The sequence below is a fragment of the Ctenopharyngodon idella genome, chromosome 5 (genome assembly GCF_019924925.1).
Source record: "Ctenopharyngodon idella isolate HZGC_01 chromosome 5, HZGC01, whole genome shotgun sequence".
NCBI classification, from domain to species: domain Eukaryota; kingdom Metazoa; phylum Chordata; class Actinopteri; order Cypriniformes; family Xenocyprididae; genus Ctenopharyngodon; species Ctenopharyngodon idella.
Window position 1 is genome coordinate 8,720,362 of NC_067224.1, and position 20,501 is coordinate 8,740,862.

The window sequence follows — 20,501 nt, forward strand, 5'->3', positions numbered from 1 at the left end:
TTTCATTGAAACTTATAACATCAAAGTGTGTCATTCAGCTTATTAGAGTTATGAATGTAACGGCAGTTTGGTCACTGCTACAGGGAACACTGGGAAACCTCATAAGAGCTCACCTCAGTCTTTCATCAGGGCATTAGGCAGTTTTGTCATGCCGTGTCTTTGGTAGCTCTGCTCTGAGGGGATTTTATGAGTGTGATTTGATTCACATTGATTTTCTTTCTCTCTTACACAGATTTACTCTCCCTCTCAACCGCCGGTGGTTCGAGTCACTAAAGGGCCGCTGTTTTCTGAAGTCACCACTACCTTCACACACATCACACACACTCTCCGGCTCTACAACATCCAGGGTAAGAGAGGACGGCAAACACTCAACACCTGCACTTTTCACTTTCACTTTGCAGTTGCAAAATGCAAATCAAATATTTACACCAGGGATTTGCAAAACGACATTTTCAAGTTTGACTAGTCATCTTAAGGAGGTCCTGTATAATTAGGCAGGTTTTGGGTTTTGTTGATGTCGAAAGTCAGTGGTGGGAGGGCAGCAATGTAACCTCAGGAAGTTGATTGACCCCTGGGATAGAAAAAATAGTGATTTTGAAATCTTTGAAGTGCTGCTGGTTGACGTCCTTTTCTTTTCCAAGTAATCTTTGTTAAGAGAGCCTTTTATTTGCAGTACTATAGCAGCTTGTTTTGTGCAAGGTTTTTTTTATTTAATTTTTTATTGGACGCTGTACAAAGCTTTTTTCTAGCGCAGTTCTTGCAATATAAATCTTCTGAATTTTAAAGGTAAGCTTTTGAAGGCTTTTTGAAGAGGCAGTGCATTACACCACCAAGTAACAAAGATCTAATCAGCATCAGACAAGGAAGTTTAATACCAGACAAAAGACTTTCAGCAAAAGTTTAATGGTGTGCTGAAAATGGGATCATTTCGTAAAAGAAAGAAATACATTCAGAAAGTTTTCATGCTTTTCTTATCAAGAGCAACAGGGGATTGGACGGTCGGTTCGTGACCCCTTCTGGGTGGGTGAGATAATGTAAGTGTTTTTGAAAGAGCGAAGCAGTCACATGAGCCATTGCCCCTTAGCCCTAGGGACCTTTCCCCACAGTGATGTTTGTTTTCGTCCAAAAAATAAAAGAATTAAGCGAAACCTCTTGTGGGTTATTCCCTTGGGTTGAAGCTGAATTTAGGATGCAAAGCTTAAGAAGAGCAACCTTTTCTCACACAGAAAATAGCTTTGAGATTTTGAAGGAATAGTTCATATAAAAATAAAACACTGTCATCTTATTCTAAAATACACAAAAGAAGAAATTTCAAAGAATGCTCTTTTCCATGCAGTTACAACAAATAGGATGAAGCTATCAAGCTTAAAAAAGGACTCAAAGATAAAAGTGGTTCATTCACCATGTTCACTATATTTCAAGTGTTCATACAATAGCTTTAATTAAAGTGTTATTCACTGAAAATCTTCCCTTCCTGTGGACTGATAACTGTTGCAACCAGCTTATTGAGAATTTATTATTTGTGAATGAATCATTCAGACTGGACTACTGCGCCTTATGAGGCAGTGGCAGAAACGTAGGAGGCTAGTATGCGTGACTTTATGCCATGCTGTCTACTTCGTCGGTCTCAAAATTCAATTGTCTCCATTACATTGTAATTTTCTGCTTGACCAGCACTAGTAACACAACCTTGTTTCTGCAGCGACTTTCAGCATGTTTCCTATAACAATGTCTGCCATGTTTATGTAGTGAGAAAGTGACCACACAAAATCCAATCAAAGCAGTCAGACTGAAATGGATTTCAAGAAATTTGATTTGAATGGGATTTCAAACCACATATGAATGTAGCATATGAATCGGATTTGGACTGACAGTCTGAACAAGGCTTTATTCTCCCTGTGTTCTCTGTCCTGGGTCATTTCATTGGTTACTAGGGTGTTCCGGGTGGTTGTTAGGTCAGAAGAGCCCAAGTCTCTATGACATTCTGATCTCTAGAGATGGTTTGGATCCTTTCTTTAGTGTATATCTAGGATTTTTCCACCAAGTGAAAATCCAAAATCAGAAAAGCAATAGCACACACCTCCTCAGCAAGCCACACAGTTTAAGATAAATTTACTACATATGCATTCCAGCCAGTAACTCTCAATATGAGCAATAATATCAGTGAAGGTTGCTCACTAAAAGTGTCAGGTTACCATCTTGCTATGAGCTAATGAGGACACACTCATGTTGAAAATATTCCAAGCTATCATACACCCTAAAAAACAACCTTGTTTTTGTGGTTGTGTTGCTATATAGAGCATGTTCTTCTACCTTTAAGGGTTTTTGTTTTAATTAAAGCAAACTGAACATATTTGGGTTTTTTTTGCACTGTTTTATTCCCAAAGGCTTAATTAGTCTAATTCAAAATGTACATTTAAGTGGTCTTCAGTATACAAACAATGACTTTACAAATTTCCCAAACAAAAATCGGTATTCCACAGAAACTATAACAGTATACGGGTTAGAAACAACATGAGAATGATTTTGGGTGAACTATTCCTTTAAATATTCACATATAGTTGATGCTGTGAGTGTTGACACAGAAACTGTATGAGGGAAGTGTATCCCTTTTCTATCGCCTGTGCTCGGTCGGCCATTTTGACCCCTCTCTCTCTCTCTCTCTTTCTCATAGGTATCGAGGGTCAGTCTGTTGAGATCTCTAACACTGTAGATATAAGAGGCGAAATCAACCGTGAAATTGCAATGAGGATAACCTCAGATCTGAACAGCAAGGATCGATTCTTTACTGACCTCAATGGATACCAGGTAGGACAACTGTACATTATTTATATTCTCTTTACTGACACCCACATACACATTAAAAGTTTACACAGTTTACATGCAAGTGTGAATTATAAAGGCAAGGCAGTGTCTGGTGCTGCAGTTTGTGGTCGGGCGAGGCTTGGCAGGGGGATTTGTGGATATCTCTCTGAACCAGCCCATATTTCCACTGACTTTATACTGAGCCAGACAACCGTGTAACTATATGGAACTACCTTTGTGTTCAGAAGTTATTAGCAAATATAGCATTTTATGACAAAATTCAAAATGTCCGACACCCAAAATGGCCAAAATGGAAATTTTGAATTTGATATCGTCTGATTCGGCATGCCGCCCCGGATCTGAAGAGACCAGTATTCATGATTTTTGGTCAGATGTTATAAGCAAAAATATAATTTTTTCATATCTCCTGACCACTAGGTGACACAGTGACGAAACACTGCATGTACCCTCACGTCATGCTTGTGATTACACAAGTTTGGTCTAAGTATGCTAGGGCAATGCAGAGATACAACCTCACATTAATTTTGGCATACCATGTCAAATTCGTTTGCACTTTTTCTGAAAACAGTTTGACGTATCAACTTGAATTCCATGTCTTGAATTTTGTCAGCATAAAGATTATCTGGTTCGATTTTCGTGAAAAACGGACGAACGGTGTAGGAAAAGTTAGAAAGAGTAGTTTATTTTCTGATAATTCAAAATGGCAGAAAAATGTTCATGATGGATGTGATGTCAAAGGATGCAATTGTCTTGAGCCAAGGAATCAGAGGAGAAATTAATTTTGTTTCTAGCCTTTACGGGTCAAAAGTTATTATCATAAATGTGAGTGCAACTTTTGGACAGTTGGTGGCACTAGAGAGATTGAGTTAGAGACTCCAAAATTGCTGTGGTTAATGTTCAGACTGTCCTCTGTCTGTGTGCCAAATTTTACAACTTTTTACCATATGGTTCTATGGGCTGCCATAGACTCGAGTGGAAGAAGAAGAAGAATAACAGATATAATAGGTGTCTACAGCCCCTAAAAAACTACCAACCTTAAACTTTTAGGTAGTGTATGCACATATATAAAGACTAAAATGTATAAAGACCAAACAAAAAGGGGTACTGTAAATAAATATCATAAAATAATGATCACGTTTTATCCCCAAAAACACATTAATACCAATAGAAGCTGCTCTTATGGCCTGGTCACACACATCAAGTTTGATGGAACCAAATTTTCATTAGGCTCTGAATAAAGATTACACAGCTGAATGAAAGTGAAACAAGTTAAATACATGATCTCAAGGTGAGGATTTAGACCGCTAGCTTGACTAATTCTGTTTACTAAAAAGTAAAACGAATCAACAAAAGAGTCATCAGAAATTAGTAAATTAGCTTGAAGTGATTGTTTTGACATTCTTGTTTGATTTTGGTTGATAGTGTCAAAATGTTGTTTTTGGACTGCATATTGAAAATGTCAGTTTATTTTTCATTTCTCTTGACAAATAATTAATCAAAACAGTTTAGAGTATGCTGTAGGGCTGACCAAAACAAACAAGTGTCAATTTAAATCACTCTGTCAAGTTGTCTTGACATGTTGGAGTATTAGCGTGGCATTTAATTAGCTGATGATGTCTCTCTGGCATTGGCCGAGATTAAGTGCTTCTCTTCGGTCCAAACTAATTAACTGACTTCACAAAACAAATGCCTCATGAATAAAAACAGTGGAATATCCAATCCATTTTTCCTCCAAGTCACATTAACACACACGTACGCACACACACATCGAAGCTCATCAATTTACAGTGTTTTTGCTTCAGATAAGTGTCTCCACATGCCCACGCTCATTGTTTTCAGGGCTCTGAACAGGAAGAATTTGGAGTTTTTTCTCCCTGCAGTGTTAAAAATGCCTTGGGCTGTTTTTACAGGTGCAGCCGAGAAAAGCCATGGCTAAGCTCCCCCTGCAGGCAAACTTCTACCCCATGACCAGCATGGTCTACCTGCAGGACTCCAGCGCCAGACTCTCTCTACTCACCGCACAGTCACTCGGAGCAGCCAGCCTCAAGAGCGGTCAGAGTTTTAACACACTTCCGAGTGCTTTAGGCTTTCTTTTCATCTTATTTTTCAGCCTCATGATATGACTATTGAAGATTTTTGGCTTCACCCCATTTCTGTTTGATGCCATACACACTGGGGTCCAGATGTCTGAATAATTCTAGAAATGTCTGAAAAATTCCAGATTCTGCATTATTTTAGGTCACTGATCCAATAAGCAAATTTATTATCTGAAAAAATGAAAAGATATCCATATTTCATAATGTACACTGCCATTCAAAAGTTTGAGCCAGTAAGATTTTTTTATTCAATTAATACTTTTATTTAGCAAGAAAGCATTAAATTGATCAAAAATGACAGTAAAGATATAAAATATAATGTTATAAAATAATAATTTAAAGGTGCAGTGTGTAAATTTTAGAGGCATCTAGTGGTGAGGTTGCGAACTGCAACCAACGGCAGCTCACCCCTCCCTTTCGAAGCAAAATAGAGAAGCTACGGTGGCCGTCTGGCCGACACAAGTCAAAGATGTCATCGTTTGAGACAGTACACAGTACGCTAGACAGTCAAGCAATGAGGTTTCTTCTTACTTCTAAGAAATAGTCTCTGCTTCTAATAAACCAGACGACTACTACTACTACTGCTACTTCTTCTTTGTGCGTATTCAACGTAGTGACGATGCAAGCTGTTTCTAAAAACATGAACGATTTAGAAGAATAACAACATTGTGATGAAACGTGGTCTGTAGAGCAGTTTGTCCGTTTAGGGCTGCTGTAGAAACATGCCGGCGCAAAATGACGACTTGACACGGAGGACGTGGTGTATGTAGATATAAATGGCTCATTCTAAGGTAATAAAAACATAACGGTTCATTATGTAAGGTCTTTATACATCACTAAAAACATAGTTATGTATATTATATTGCATTTCTGCCAGTAGATCCTCCCAAATTTTACACATTGCACCTTTAACTTTAACTTCTTGAGCAGTAAATCATTCATATTAGAATAATTTTTGAAGGATAATGTGACACTGAAGACTGGAGTAATGATGATGAAAATTCAGCTTTTCTATCACAGAAATAAATTACATTTTAAAATATATTCAAATAGAAAACCATTATTTTAAATTATGATAATATATTACACAATAATACTGTTTTTACTGTGTGTTTGATCAAAAGTATATGAGATGAGCATAAGAGACTTTTTTTTTTTTTTTTCAAAAGCATTAAAAAATCATACTGTCCCCAGACTTTTGAACGGAAGTGTATATTATAATGATGTCGTGCCTAAATGCACTCAAGCATCATTTGACATTGACAAAATTATATTATTATATTAAAATATTCGAAATGTAATTATTATTCGAAAAATACTATTCAAAGTTTACTATGTTACTTCCTTTAAGTTTCATAGAGGGAGACAGGTTTAAGAACAGAAAACACAAAGTGCTGTTAGAAACTTAGCTTAGCACACCCTCTATCTTTGTGTCTCTGCAACGTCTCTCAGCGCAGTGCGTTTTCTCACCCAAACATATGGATATTATTGTTTTTCAAAACATGAACATGTGAAACAATATAAACACGATAACCCTATGCTGATTCGAGTGTATATATATATATAAGTTCTGTATGATAACTGGCGCAGTCTGCTTTATTCGCATTTTTCCCCATTCGCGCTGCTTGAGCTTAAATGCTTTTGTTCTTTATATTTTTTGTTTGCACATATTGTTTAATGTTTTCAACTAAAAGAAATCCTTAAAGGGTTAGTTCACCCAAAAATGAAAATTCTCTCATTAATTACTCACCCTCATGTCGTTCCAAACCCGTAAGACCTTCGTTCATCTTCAGAACACAAATTAAGATATTTTTGATAAAATCCGCTGACTCAGTGAGGCCTCTATTGCCAGCAATATAATCAGCACTTTCAGATGTCCAAAAAGCTACTAAAGACATATTTAAAACAGTTCATGTGACTACAGTGGTTCAACCTCAATGTTATGAAGCGACGAGAATACTTTTTGTGCGCCAAAAAAACAAAATAACGACTTTACGACTTTACTTTCTCAAAACACTGCATCATGAAGTTTTACGATTCTTTTGTTTCGAATCAGTGTTTCGGAGCGTGTATCAAACTTCCAAAGTCACGCCCCCCCCCAGTGGTGAATCATTGAAATTTCGAAACACTTATGATGTAACGAAGTCTTGTTTACTGAAATCACTTGACTTTAGCAGTTTGATATGCGCTCCGAATAGGATTCGAAACAAAAGATTCATAAAACTTCGAAGCTTCATGAAGCAGTGTTTTGAAATCGCTTATTTTGTTTTTTTGGTGCACAAAAAGTATTCTCGTCACTTCGTAACATTAAGGTTGAACCACTGTACTCACATGAACTGTTTTAAATATGTCTTTAGTAGCTTTCTGGGCATTGAAAGTGTTAATTATTTTGCTGTCAATGGAGGCCTCACTGAGCCATCGGATTTCATCAAAAATATCTTAATTTGCGTTCTGAAGATGAACGAAGGTCTTACGGGTGTAGAACGACATGAGGGTGAGTAATTAATGACAGAAATTTCATTTTTGGGTGAAGCTTGCTGTGTATATTGCCTAATCGTAAGCTTTTTCAGAAATGGTGACAACTTGATGAATAAAAAAAAAATGTCTTTCTCGTTAAACGTCATTTAAATAAACAAATATTCGAATATTCGATTTTTATGAGCCCAAATATTCGAATGCAATATTTTTGAAAAATGCCCATCCCTAATTTTTAATATCCAAGATGCTCCTTGGAAAAAGAAAATGTGACAAAATTAAAAGGGTGACAAATCAAATACTAAGACATTCTGAAACTCAAGTTGTTATCCTGATCATATAAAATTGCAAAATAGAAGCTTTTTCTGTAGTGTAGTTATATTGGCCTTGCTATGCATGCAGTTGTAGTCATAACACAAAGTTAACAGATACACTTTTAAAATATGTCATTCTCTAGTGGAAAATGGACTGACATCATCTTCTCAAGGGCATATGCAATATTTTATTCAGTGAAATGCTCTTTATAATGAGACTGTCCCTCTTAGTTCATTATAAATATCACCTGCCAACATAATGCTGCAACAGTTACAAAACCGTAAGCAAATCATTTGACATCCTACCATTCAGACACATCAATGACCATCAGAACCGTTATCTCAGATCTTTGCTTGAATAGATTTGGCCTTAGAGAAAAATTAAATAAATAAAACACTCTGGCAGGTCTACAAGCGTAGGTGAATTGGTGGTGAAAAACACTCCACAACTGAATGTAAAGTGCTTTTGTCCATAATTCAGTCTGTCAAGTGTGGTTTTGTCAGGTTGTTTTATAAAAATAGATTTATTTGTTTGGTGCTCAAACGCTAGGCTCAATGGTCTCATTGTCTTGGGCACACATGATTTATGCATGTCCAGTGGAGGCATCGGTGAATGTTCTGGTGAAGTATGTATGACATCTTAACAAAGCTCATTGGTGTGGATTCCACAGGTCAGCTGGAGGTGATTATGGACCGTAGGCTCAATCAGGATGATAATCGAGGTTTGGGTCAGGGAGTCCTGGACAATAAGATCACTGCCAACTCCTTCCGCCTACTGCTGGAAAAGAGGAGATCTGCAGAGGAGGTAATCAGGATGGAGAAATAATTGAGCTAAAGAAGAAAAATGAATGCATCCGTTAATGACCACAGTCTGGCTGTTGACCATTGACTCTGTGTCTGGATTTTGAAAATTTGGAAGTTCCTTAATTTATCAGCTTCTGTTGATATTGGATATTTAATTGCACATGCTCATTTCCCCTATATTGTACAAATTTTATTACCTTTGCCGTCATCTAATGCTCACTTAAAGGGTTAGTTCAACCCAAAATAAAAATTATGTCATTAATTACTCACCCTCATTACGTTCCAAACTCGTAAGACTTTTGTTCATCTTCTGAACACAAATATAATATATAAAACAAAGATATTTTTGATGAAATCTAAGAGATACTGTGACGCTTCAAAAAGATCATAAAGAGATCGGAAAACTAATCCATATGACTCGAGAGGTTTAGTCTCTTCAAAAAATTTGGACAAAACCGCTCGATTCATATGGATTAGTTTTCCGATCTCTTGCACAGTATCTCTTAGATTTCATCAAAAATATCTTAATTTGTGTTCCGAAGATGAACGAAAGTCTTACGAGTTTGGAACCACATGAGGGTGAGTAATAAATGACAGAATTTTCATTTTGGGGTGAACTAACCCTTTAAAGTCAATCTTTAAAATCACTAATAATTTAATAACACCATTAAATGTGAGCTTTAGCCAATCTCAAAATTAATTTTTCATACTGTACATCATAATGTTGTGATGCCTAAATTCTTGTGTAGCATTTAAAATGACTTTTTTTTGTTTTAGTTTAATGAATTATTATTTATTTATTTATATAGACATAGTAGTATGGATATATACACTACCATTCAAAATTTTTGAAGAAGTCTCTCATGCTCACCAAGGCTGTATTTATTTGATCAAAAAAACAGTAATACTGTGAAATAATATTAAAAGAACTGTTTTCTATTTTAATATATTTTAAAATGTAATTTATTCCTGTGAATTTTCATCTAGTCTTCAGTGTCACATGATCCTTCAGAAACATTTCTAATTATTTTCAATGTTTAAAACAATTGTTCTGCATCATATTTTTGTGGAACTGTGATACATGTTTTTTTTTTCAGCATTCTTTGATGAGTATAAATTTATTTGAAGTAGAGTTTTTTGGTAACACTTTATTTTAAGGTCTTTTAACTAGTTGCTTATTAGCATGCATATTAATAAAATATTGGCTATTTATTAGTACTTGTTAAGCACATATTAATGCCTTATTCTAAATTCTTAATCCGGTTGACCACTGTGGACCAACAACAAACCAGTTCCTGGTTTCTAATGTTGTAAAAACTGGCTTGACCACCCTAACCAGTTTATCCCCAGCAGGGTTTACAAAATACCCTGATGGTTACCGTCTGTGTAGGGTAGACAGTAACTCGCTTTACAGTGCTTTCTTGCGTTATTGTGACTGTAAAATAGTGCAGTAGTTACATCATTGTTATAATTCATCTAACTTAGCTGTAAACATGTTGACAGTTTAAATAACTTTAACTTGCTTAGCTGAATTTTCTATGACAGTCATAGTAAAGGACAATTTTGCTCAAATGCAGAAGTGTTTGCATTCATGGAATAAAACTTGCGCGTTCCCAGAAGAAAATGCAAGACTACAATCGAGGAGTTTCATGCTCAAACAGCAACATTAGATAATAAAGAAAGATGAAAATATAATGTTCTTTGCTAATGCACCACTTTCCTGTCTTAGGCCCAGAAAGAGGAGACCGCACCGTATAGTTATCCATCTATGCTGAGTCACATGTCGTACATGTACCTCAACCATCCCCTCATCTCAATGCCAGTCAGTCAGAAACGGGACACCCCATCCTTGATTCCCTACAGCCCTCTGAGCGCCTCCTTCCCCTGCGACATGCATCTGGTCAACCTGCGCACTATCCAGTCTAAGGTATGTCTCAGTTGTGTTATCTTCAAGAGGATTTGAAAGAGGAAGCTTAAATCGGTTTTGGCCATAATTGGGGAGTATAGGACTGCTGGCTCAGTTCCTAAGAGGGCCATAAAGAGTATTGACCTTCAGATTGATATATCAGAGTCCCATTTCCCGGGCTGAGTGGTAATATTTTAAAACATGACAGGATAAAGGTAAAAATCCTCAAAAGAGGGCTTATAGGAAAGTTTGAAAGATTTCATAGAGGATGAGAGGATGTGGTTCATGCTGGCTTAAATGCTTAAAGGGGTCTTATCATGAGAAATCACATTTTGCTTGATCTTTTGAGATAAAAGACATCATTGTACCGTCAAAACATACTGTAACTTTAAGAACTCAGCACTTCCTCCAAAGTGACTGTTTATTGAAATAAACACGACTGTCAACATTAACATGTCAAATGCATATTTAATATTCATAAATGGATAGTTATTCTTAACTCCAGAAGAAATACTGCCACTCTGCAGTATTCTTCTGAAGAATTTTAGAAAGACTGACATTTATTTTGAACAATATCCTTGATTAACAGTTTATGTGGCACATTTCAGCTTGGATTGTTTGATGAATCTATCACATAATGTAGGCTTAGCATGGATGATATTGAAGGATGGGATAGTTAAAACGTTATCGGTCTCAACAGCAAATCTGCAGTTTGTGAGTAAACAAATTCATGCAATGGAGTCTTAAAGGCATAGCTGCAAAAAGGACTAAATTGTGACTAAATTACTAAATGAGTTTTGGTACATAAACTTTAGAAACATTATAAGCAGACCCACAGTAAAAAAAATAAATAAAAAAAAAGGAAATGATATTACCCTTTAAAGGGATAGTTCACCCAAAAATGAAAATTTGCAGTTAATTTACTTACCCTCAGGCCATCCAAGATGTAGGTGACAATTTTTCTTCAGTAGAACAGCAAAGAAGATTTATAGCTGAAACTGTTGTCCTTGGTGATTCATTTAATGGAAGTCAATGAGTGCCGTCACTTTGCATTATTACCTGTAATTCACAGCCTCTGCAAATGGTCCTGAGCGAATTCACAACAGTCTGCAGCCCGAACTTTAACAGCAAACTATCCATTTAATGGATTTTTCACAAATAACAGGTACATTCCAAGCTCTATTGAGCTGCTTCTGTCTACATAGGCAGCTACTTTATAAGGCAGCATATTAAAAGAGAAGTGCACCTGTAGTGTACTTCAAATCTTAAAGTTTATATTCAGTAAAAGTATATTTGAATTTATGTCAGTAAATTTGGCAGTACACGTTAAAGGGTTAGTTACCCAAAAATGAAAATTGTCATTTATTACTCACCCTCATGTCGTTATACACCCGTAAGACCTTCGTTCATCTTCAGAACACAAAGATATTAAGATATTTTTGATAAAATCCGATGGCTTAGTGAGGCCTCTATTGCCAGCAAGATAATTAACACTTTCAGATGCCCAGAAAGCTACTAAAGACATATTTAAAACAGTTCATGTGACTACAGTGGTTCAACCTTAATATTACAAAGCGACGAGAATACTTTTTGTGCGGCAAAAAAACCAAAATGAAGACTTTTAAACAATATCTAGTGATGGGCGATTTCAAAACACTGCTTCGAAGCTTTACGAATCTTTTGTTTCGAATCAGTGGTTCGGAGCACGTATCAAACTGCCAAAGTCATGTGAACTATTGAAATTGCGAAACACTTATGACATAACGAAGCCTTGTTTACTGAAATCACGTGACTTTGGCGCACCGAACCACTGATTCGAAACAAAAGATTTGTAAAGCTTCGAAGCTTCATGAAGCAGTGTTTTGAAATCAGCTATTACTAGATATTGTTAAGTCATTATTTTGTTTTTTTGGCACACAAAAAGTATTTTCGTCTCTTTATAATATTAAGGTTGAACCACTGTAGTCACATGAACTGTTTTAAATATGTTTTTAGTACCTTTCTGGGCAATAGAGGCCTCACTGAGCCATCGGATTTCATCAAAAATATCTTAATTTGTGTTCCGAAGATGAATGAAGGTCTTACGGGTGTAGAGCGACATGAGGCTGAGTAATAAATGACCAAATTTTCATTTTTGGGTGAACTAACCCTTTAACATTATTTCAAAGTCAATAAAATGATGAAATTACATATAAAGATGTACTTAAGTCCTACTTCAGTGGGTCAAAAACACTCTCGAGTTCAGCTAATTGCATTTACTATAATTTAAACTATAATACACAATTATCAAGCCATTGTTAATTAACAAGTGTTAATTAACAAGTCTTTTTAAAAGTATGCTCATGTGTACATCTTTTGCTGCTTTAGAATTGGGCCAAAATAATATTATTAAGCAGCATTATATTGCTGCCTTGCCTTTAGAAGATATCTGAAGTCTAAAAATGCTGCCTTGGTAGGCAGCTCTCTAAGGCTTGGAATGGAGCCTTTAAAGCTTTGGGCTTTGTTTCTATCGTACTTATTGTCTACATTCACGAACCTTCAGTTGTTGTGACACCATTACAGTGTGTCAGAATTCATTCTAAGTCTCAGGAATCTTAATTCTATCCTTTTGTACATGTTTTTTTATTAATCAGTGAAATCATCAATGTTAGTGTCTCTTGCTTGAATTATGACTGACAGACCATCAGGAATCCAAAAAACTCTCCTTATCTGCTTATTTGGGAGGCTGAATTCACTCTCAGTATATATAATTATTAATTAAAATGATTGATAGGACAGTTGCCTGCAAGAGCTTTTGGTGCACTTTGTCGAATAAAGTCATTGCTAAACAATGCTTGAAAATTTCCTTTGTTATGTGTCAGCAATATCCACTCAAGGACATCTTTTATGCAAATGGAAAAGAAAAGTGTTTTTCAAGCATGGAAAACATTGATTACATTTCATTATTTATTTATTTTGCACAGCCAAAAATTCATCTCAGTTGTGAGAGCTTTATCGACTGTGCAGAGTGATTTACTATTTCTGTTGTTAATCTAGTGCTCCAGGTTTACAGTGATGAGAGATTCTGCTGGGCAGAGATGTCTGTATAAATATGTCAAGAAGGGGCAAGTACAGATTCAAGCTCAAATTTTATCATGAATAATGACAGAAAAAGTTAATGGAATGTTTCGGGTTCAATACAAGTGCTACCATAGAAAATAATTTCCACTCAGTTTGAAAAAGAAAAATGCACTTGGAATGGACATTTATGGGGAAAGACGTTATATTGGGAAAAGATTAAAACACAAATTGTTTTGAAAGTACTGTCACAAGATTCAAAGGTGCATCATTTTTGCTAATTAAAATGTTTTATGCATGACATGAATAGTGACTTTCAGAAATATGAATAAAATTATGCACACACGTGTAATATAAAATGTCAGTCTTCTAGAAAAAGCTGTATTCTACATGGAGTGGTTTGTGGGCACTGCAATTTTGACATCACATGATCAGTCGTGTCATGCAATTGCCTGAATTACTACTACTAATAACAACAGCAGTAATAATACTATTATTTAAGAGGAAGAAAAGATAAACAGCTTCAGTGCGAAGTGGCAGCAGTTAGTAAACAAACATCATACATCCAGACCAATAGGTGTCAGTAAAAACATCTGGTTGAAGAAGAGCCAGTGAAGTGCACATTTAAACATTGTGTGACTAGTGATAAAATCATTTACTAAAACTGTCTACGATGTTTTAATTAGCGATGCACTGAAATTTCAGCAACTTAAAATATTCGGATGAAAATGGATTTTTGGTTTCGACCTTAACAGTTTTAGAGGGCCTGAAATCATTGACTGAAATGATGACATTAAATTAGCACTTTCAAATTCTGGCAATTTTATAACAAAATTCAAACAAATGTTGTTTTGATGCTCTTCAATGCAACATGACAGAACGCACATGATCCGATCATCTCTTTCTCTTTACTATTAGTTATAGCATGCAATAAACATGAATGAACATCAGAAGGTATATTAAAAGAAACAGTACAACTTACTAAATCTCATGTAATCACTCAATCAGTGTTTCAACCACAGAAAAACATCAATCAAACAGCTTGTAAACAATATATCATGTTGCGTTGTACATTTACTTCAGGAAAGCTCTTTAGTCAGCTAGAAAAATAACTCTAAAGAGGAGTTTTTTGTTAAACATATGCACTATATTACATATTCATTATATTTTTACTTAAACATAAATCTGACTTGTTTTAGTACAGTAAAAATCCATCGATCCAATACAGTTGTTGGCTGCTTCATCTTTCAAGTTTCTTTGCGAACTCTCCGTTACACTGTGCCTCGTTTACAAAATAAAATGCTCTGAACAAACATATAATCCTTCAATATGAGCCAGGAAGCCATTAAAATGAGTCATCCTCCCATTTCTGACGCTGGTACCCGAAGTCCATACAGAGAGGCAAACAAGCTCTTTAAACTGGGTGCGTCAAAGCGAACGTTCTTTCACTCTTCCATTTGTCTTGTTGACAGACTCTGTTGGACTCGAGTGTGTGGAGTAAGTCAGAAATTGAATACGCATCTGTATACTGTATTGGTTATATTTGCTTTTGACGTGACGTGACGCTTGCATGCACTGAAGGCAACAAAGACCTCTTATATGTCAAAAGATTAAAGGGTTAGTTCACCCAAAAATGAGTAATTAATTACTCACCCTCATGTCGTTCCACACACAAGACCTTTGTTCATCTTTGGAACACATATTAAGATATTTTTGATGAAATCCGAGAGGTTTATGACTCGTCCATAGACAGAAATATAACCACCACTTTCAAGGTCCAGAAAGGTGCTAAAGACATTGTTAAAACTGTCGACGTGACTGGAATGGTTCAACCTTAATGTTATGAAGCGACAAGAATAATGACTTTATTCAACAATTTTTCCTCTTCCCTCTCAGTCTGTTAAGCAGTTGGTGCAGTAAATGCAGTGCAGAGCTTCTGTGTTTATGTCCGAATGCTGACTCGTTATTGGCCAGCTCCTGCGTCAGCATCACACGCATGTGTCGTGGTTCTCACGTGAACATAGCCTTGCCAAATAGTAAGCCCCATTCGGATGTAAACACGGAAGCTCTGCAATGCGTTCGCTGCGCCAGCCGTTTAACAGACTGACAGGGTAAATGAAAAATTGTTGAATAAAGTCATTATTTTTGTTTTTTTTTTGCGCACAAAAAGTATTCTCGTTGCTTCATAACATTAAGGTTGAACCACTGCAGTCACATCGAACAAAGGAACAATGTACCTTTCTGGACCTTGAAAGTGTCGGTTAAATTTCTGTCTATGGACGAGTCATATACCTCTCGCATTTCATCAATATCTTAATTTGTGATCTGAAGATGAGCAAAGGTCTTACGGGTGTGGAACAACATGAGGGTGAGTAATTAATGACAGAAATTTCATTTTTGGGTGAACTAACCCTTTAAGCTATGAAACTTGCAGGATGTTTTATTGGTACAAAGACCTCTTATATGTCAAAAGATCAAGGCAAATTTTATTTCTCATGTCATGACCCCTTTAAATAAATAAAACTCCACCCAAAGAAGAGTTACATCAATAAAGCATAATTTTTAAAACAACTTTATTGAAATCCAGCTTTGCACAGCTCAAATAATATACATGTCAGATCTAATATGTGTGCTTCATAAAAAATAAGTGAAATTTCATTTCTGCTTTTAAACCCCCCAGAATGCCTTGCCCCATCAATCCATTGTAAGTGCATTACTGTAAATGCAATCTTTGTTTGATTTACAAACCGAAGGACGTTGAAAGTATCGCAAAATCGGCAGCCTGTCACATGCTGTTGATAAAGCTTGAGTTATTTCAAACCAGGACGACTGCTTTAAGTTCCTTTGTTTTCTGATGTCTCAAGGAGAAGCTCTTTCCATCAAGTTGTGATGGGAGAGACTCTCACTGTGATGCTGAGCTGCAGCTGATGAGTGCAAAGCAGTACTCCATAATTGGCTCAGTGTGTGCGTGTTGAGAAGAAACAGTGTTGTGTTTATGTGGCCTGAGGCTCCATCTCGCTTCTCTCGCAGGAGGAAGGGGGAGGTCCATCCGAGCAAGCTGCTTTGATACTGCACAGAAAAGGCTTTGACTGTGGCTTCTCCAATCGGAACACTGGCCTACTGTGTGGCACCACACGTGGCAAGGTAAAGCAGATCACGCGGCTTCCCACACACAGAGACACATCAAAAATTCAAAGAGAGTCTCATCACTGCTACTTAATTTTGGAAGAACTTGAGGCTTATATTTAAAAAATTGTACATTTGGTCCCAAAGGGATAGTTTGTTCAAAAATGAAAATGTGTTTTAAACATAAAACCCATTTTCTATAAAGCACAAAAGGGAAAACTTAGTGGTCATTTTCTTCCATCCATTTACAATGAAATGTGACTAGAGAATTCAAGTTTCAAAAAGGACACAAAAGTACCATAAAAGTGATATGAAAGTAAAACTTAAGTCTTTTGAAGTATGTAATAATAATAATAATGTAATGTAGTGAGAAACAAACCTACATTTAAGTTATTCACTGAAAATCTTCACCTCCAGTGAAGATTTTATTGGTGGTCGACCGATTTATCGCTATATATATCGCCATGGATATATCAGCTGATATTTGGCATTTTTTAATTATCAGCATCGGCTGATATGTTATTCTGTTTGGCTGATGTGTAGGAAGTGAGACTTATATTTTGCCTGAACACACAGCACTCCCATTCTCAGTCTTCATTAGTTTACGGTCTCTGTTTAACAGTTTTGTCTAATACATTATTATTATCAGATAGAACTATTTAATGAATAAAGTAAACGGTATACAAAAAGTATTATAGCGTTTGCTTTTATATTATAAACTTTAAACACTTGATTTCAAACTATGCTGCACTATATCCAGTTGCTCACTCTGTCATATTAATTTTATTTACAATGTGTGCTGTATGTAAAATTAGTATTTCCTTGGCTTTTTAAAAAAAAAAAAAAAACTAAAAAATTTAAACAATTTCTTTATTTGTGAAAAATTCTATAATAGGATTATAGAATAGGAATCAAGAAGTTGCCATCTAAAGTAGGCCTTATAAGTCTGTTTATTTTACATATTTACTTTTTAATTAATTTTCAAACTATTTATTTGTAGTTTATTAAATATTAAGTAAAATTAATATAGATTATAAATATAAATGATATATATTGGCTTTATATTGGCCACCATATTCTCCAAGACATCGGCATCGACCATCAAAAAACCAATATCGGTTGAGCACTAATTAAAATCACTGTGTTGAACTTGAGAACTAATCATTTAGACCAGTTTTGTGAATCGTATCAGCCGATTCATTAAAAAGACCCAACTTAAAGGCCAATTCACACTGCACCGACAGATAGCGACCAACATGGACAATCACCAGATTACAGTACGTCACTTCTCTGACATTCCACCATGACCCAAGCGCAGATTCAGCATATTCAGTTGGCGAAAACAAGCTCTGACAGATGCCAACAGACACTGACAGGGGTAACACACTGATCCTACAAAACCTGATGAAGTGTCTTCTGCCGTCTGTTGGTGCAGTGTAAATTGGCCTTAAAAGAAAGTTTTGTTTATGAACTGGACATTACTACTTAACTTCACTAATAAATTCTCATGAACACACCAAGGTGAGCTAGGGTGGATCTTCATGTCGATGATTAACACCATAAATTTCAATCTGCTCCTCAGATAAAGCATTATATGGCTTCAGAGTAATATGGACTACTTTTATGGTTCTTTCGTGTCCTTTTTTGAAGTTTGTTTAAAGTTTTAGTCATTTTACAGTGCCTTGGAACTCATCCAAACAAAATTCAGAATCTGAACTATCAGTTTTATAATATAATGTGAAGTGTGTAATTTCTAAATAAAATTGCAAAAATAATATGCAAATATCTGTGAATGATTGGACTATCCCACATCCCAAACTCACACCATTGGTTGAGCCGATGTTGCTGTGATGTGTTTCCCAAAAGCATCATTATTGAACTGTGATCGCAAGGTCCGCCGTTATCAACATAGTTCAAGAAGCCTACATATTTACAATGAACATTTGCAAACAGCATCGCAAATTTGTGTGGTTGTAACTACAGCTCTTGACCTGAGGGAAGCATAATTTTCTGTTAGTTTGACGTGGATTATATTAAATAGCTCATGCTCTTGAGCAAAATGAGCAAGCTAACATTCAGTACATCTATAGCTTTTATTCCAAAGAGGTACAAATTTCATTCTACTTCTTTTAGCTTGTCAATAGAATAAAAGTGCTGTTTTTGAAGAGTGGGCATGTACCGTACATATGAAATAAGCAGTGGCGGCACTAGGCCGTAGCTTGCTGCAAGTGGTACTCACTGCAGAGTAAAATGACATCCAGCTCCACCTCTCTGGACATCTAATGGGGTTGGGGGATAGAGTTGTGGGTAGAGTTGGGGAAGGGTTAGGGTGTGGTTGGATATTCTAACTCCACCCATTAGGCCCAAATTACATTCGCTGCTCCTCGCTGGACATCTGTAAGTTGAGGAGCTAGACGTAAGCTCCACCCATTTGCTCTGCAGTGAGCAGCCCCCAAAAGATCGCGGAATTCAGACACATCTCGGAATAGCTCAGATGACAACAGACGTATTGTCCTCTTGTAATCTGCTGTTGGTGTGCAACTACCCTTATCTTTTTGAAGATTGACTCACGTTATAAATGTCAAATAATATAGATTTTAATATAAATTCTGGCACTTTGTTCGCTCTAGCCTAGTGGTGATGAAAAAGACCAAATGTTGTTTTCGATCTTACCATACTAATAATACTAATTCGATCTAAACAGGCTAATGCATTAAACAGGTGTCTATTGTGCCTTATCTGCTTTTCAGTTTCTCACGCCGCATCAAGTTAAAAGTTTAAATTTTAAAAGCACGTCTGGACAACCTGTGCTCTTTTCCATTTTGTTCACATGCGATTATTTATTCAAAGGGCTGATAATATAATAAACATGTTCAGCGAAATTAATACCATGCTTAAAGGATTAGTTCACTCTCAAATGAAAATTACCCCAAGCTTTACTCACCCTCAAGCCATCCTAGGTGTATATGACTTTGTGTAAAACTATCCATATTTAACAAGTTATGAAGTAAAATATCTAGCTTTTTTTCATAATTTGAATACTTTTTTTACACAAACGCATCGCTTTGCTTCAGAAGGCCTTTATTAACCCCCCGGAGCCATGTGGAATATGTTTATGATGGATGGATGTGGATGGAGGCACTTCAGCTCATACTCGTTGATCCCGCTAAAGGGCCTTTACTCCCGTATCCATGCAGTTCATTCAGTCAGCAGCAGCTTTCTCCACAGTGTAGTTTCTCTGACATGCTGCTGTAATGAACTGAGGAATACTTCACTGTTTTTGTTCTGTCGTTTTGCTTTATTTGATGTTTAATTCATCACATGTTCCCTCTAACATCATACTACGGGGTTCCCTTATGTATTTATTCACATGCCCACTCCTCAAAAACATTGCTGATTGTTGACACGCTAAAATATATAGATAAAAGTGTATATATATTTAAATGGGATGAAAGCTAAAGAATGTACTGAATGTTAGCTTGCTTATTGTGCCCAAGAGCATGATCTATTTAAGTCCATGTCATTTTAACAAGAAACAAAGCTTCTAACCACAGCTCGAGAGCTGTAGTCCCAACCACGCAAGTTTGCAACGTTGTTTGCAAATGTTTGTTGGAACTATGGTTTCGGGAAATACCAAATAGTTCAAGTTTGCAAGTTTGCTAACGATGGAACTTGTGGCCATAGTTACACTCTACATGAAAATCAACATACAATGGCTTACTTAGTAACTCTGTATATTAAGGTAGGACAGGACTAAGTGTTTTAACATCAAAACAATGATAAACTTCATCTCAACGATGTTCATGTAAATCAGTGAATCTCAACCTTTTTTGAGTAATGGACCCCTGTCATATTTGGAACCATCCTCAAGGACCCCAGAATAAAATTGTCTCATTG

The 20,501-nt window shown here is 36.1% G+C and overlaps 1 protein-coding gene across 1 annotated transcript in view; it reads left to right on the forward strand.

Annotated features, from left to right (window-relative positions):
- man2a1 (mannosidase, alpha, class 2A, member 1) overlaps positions 1–20,501 on the forward strand; it is a 67,947-nt gene that overhangs the window by 42,844 nt on the left and 4,602 nt on the right. The window contains exons 16-21 of the mRNA XM_051892887.1: positions 233–347; positions 2,675–2,808; positions 4,737–4,878; positions 8,383–8,516; positions 10,245–10,442; positions 16,509–16,622. Coding sequence (XP_051748847.1) covers positions 233–347; positions 2,675–2,808; positions 4,737–4,878; positions 8,383–8,516; positions 10,245–10,442; positions 16,509–16,622 — 837 coding nt within the window. The remainder of the gene's footprint in view (positions 1–232; positions 348–2,674; positions 2,809–4,736; positions 4,879–8,382; positions 8,517–10,244; positions 10,443–16,508; positions 16,623–20,501) is intronic.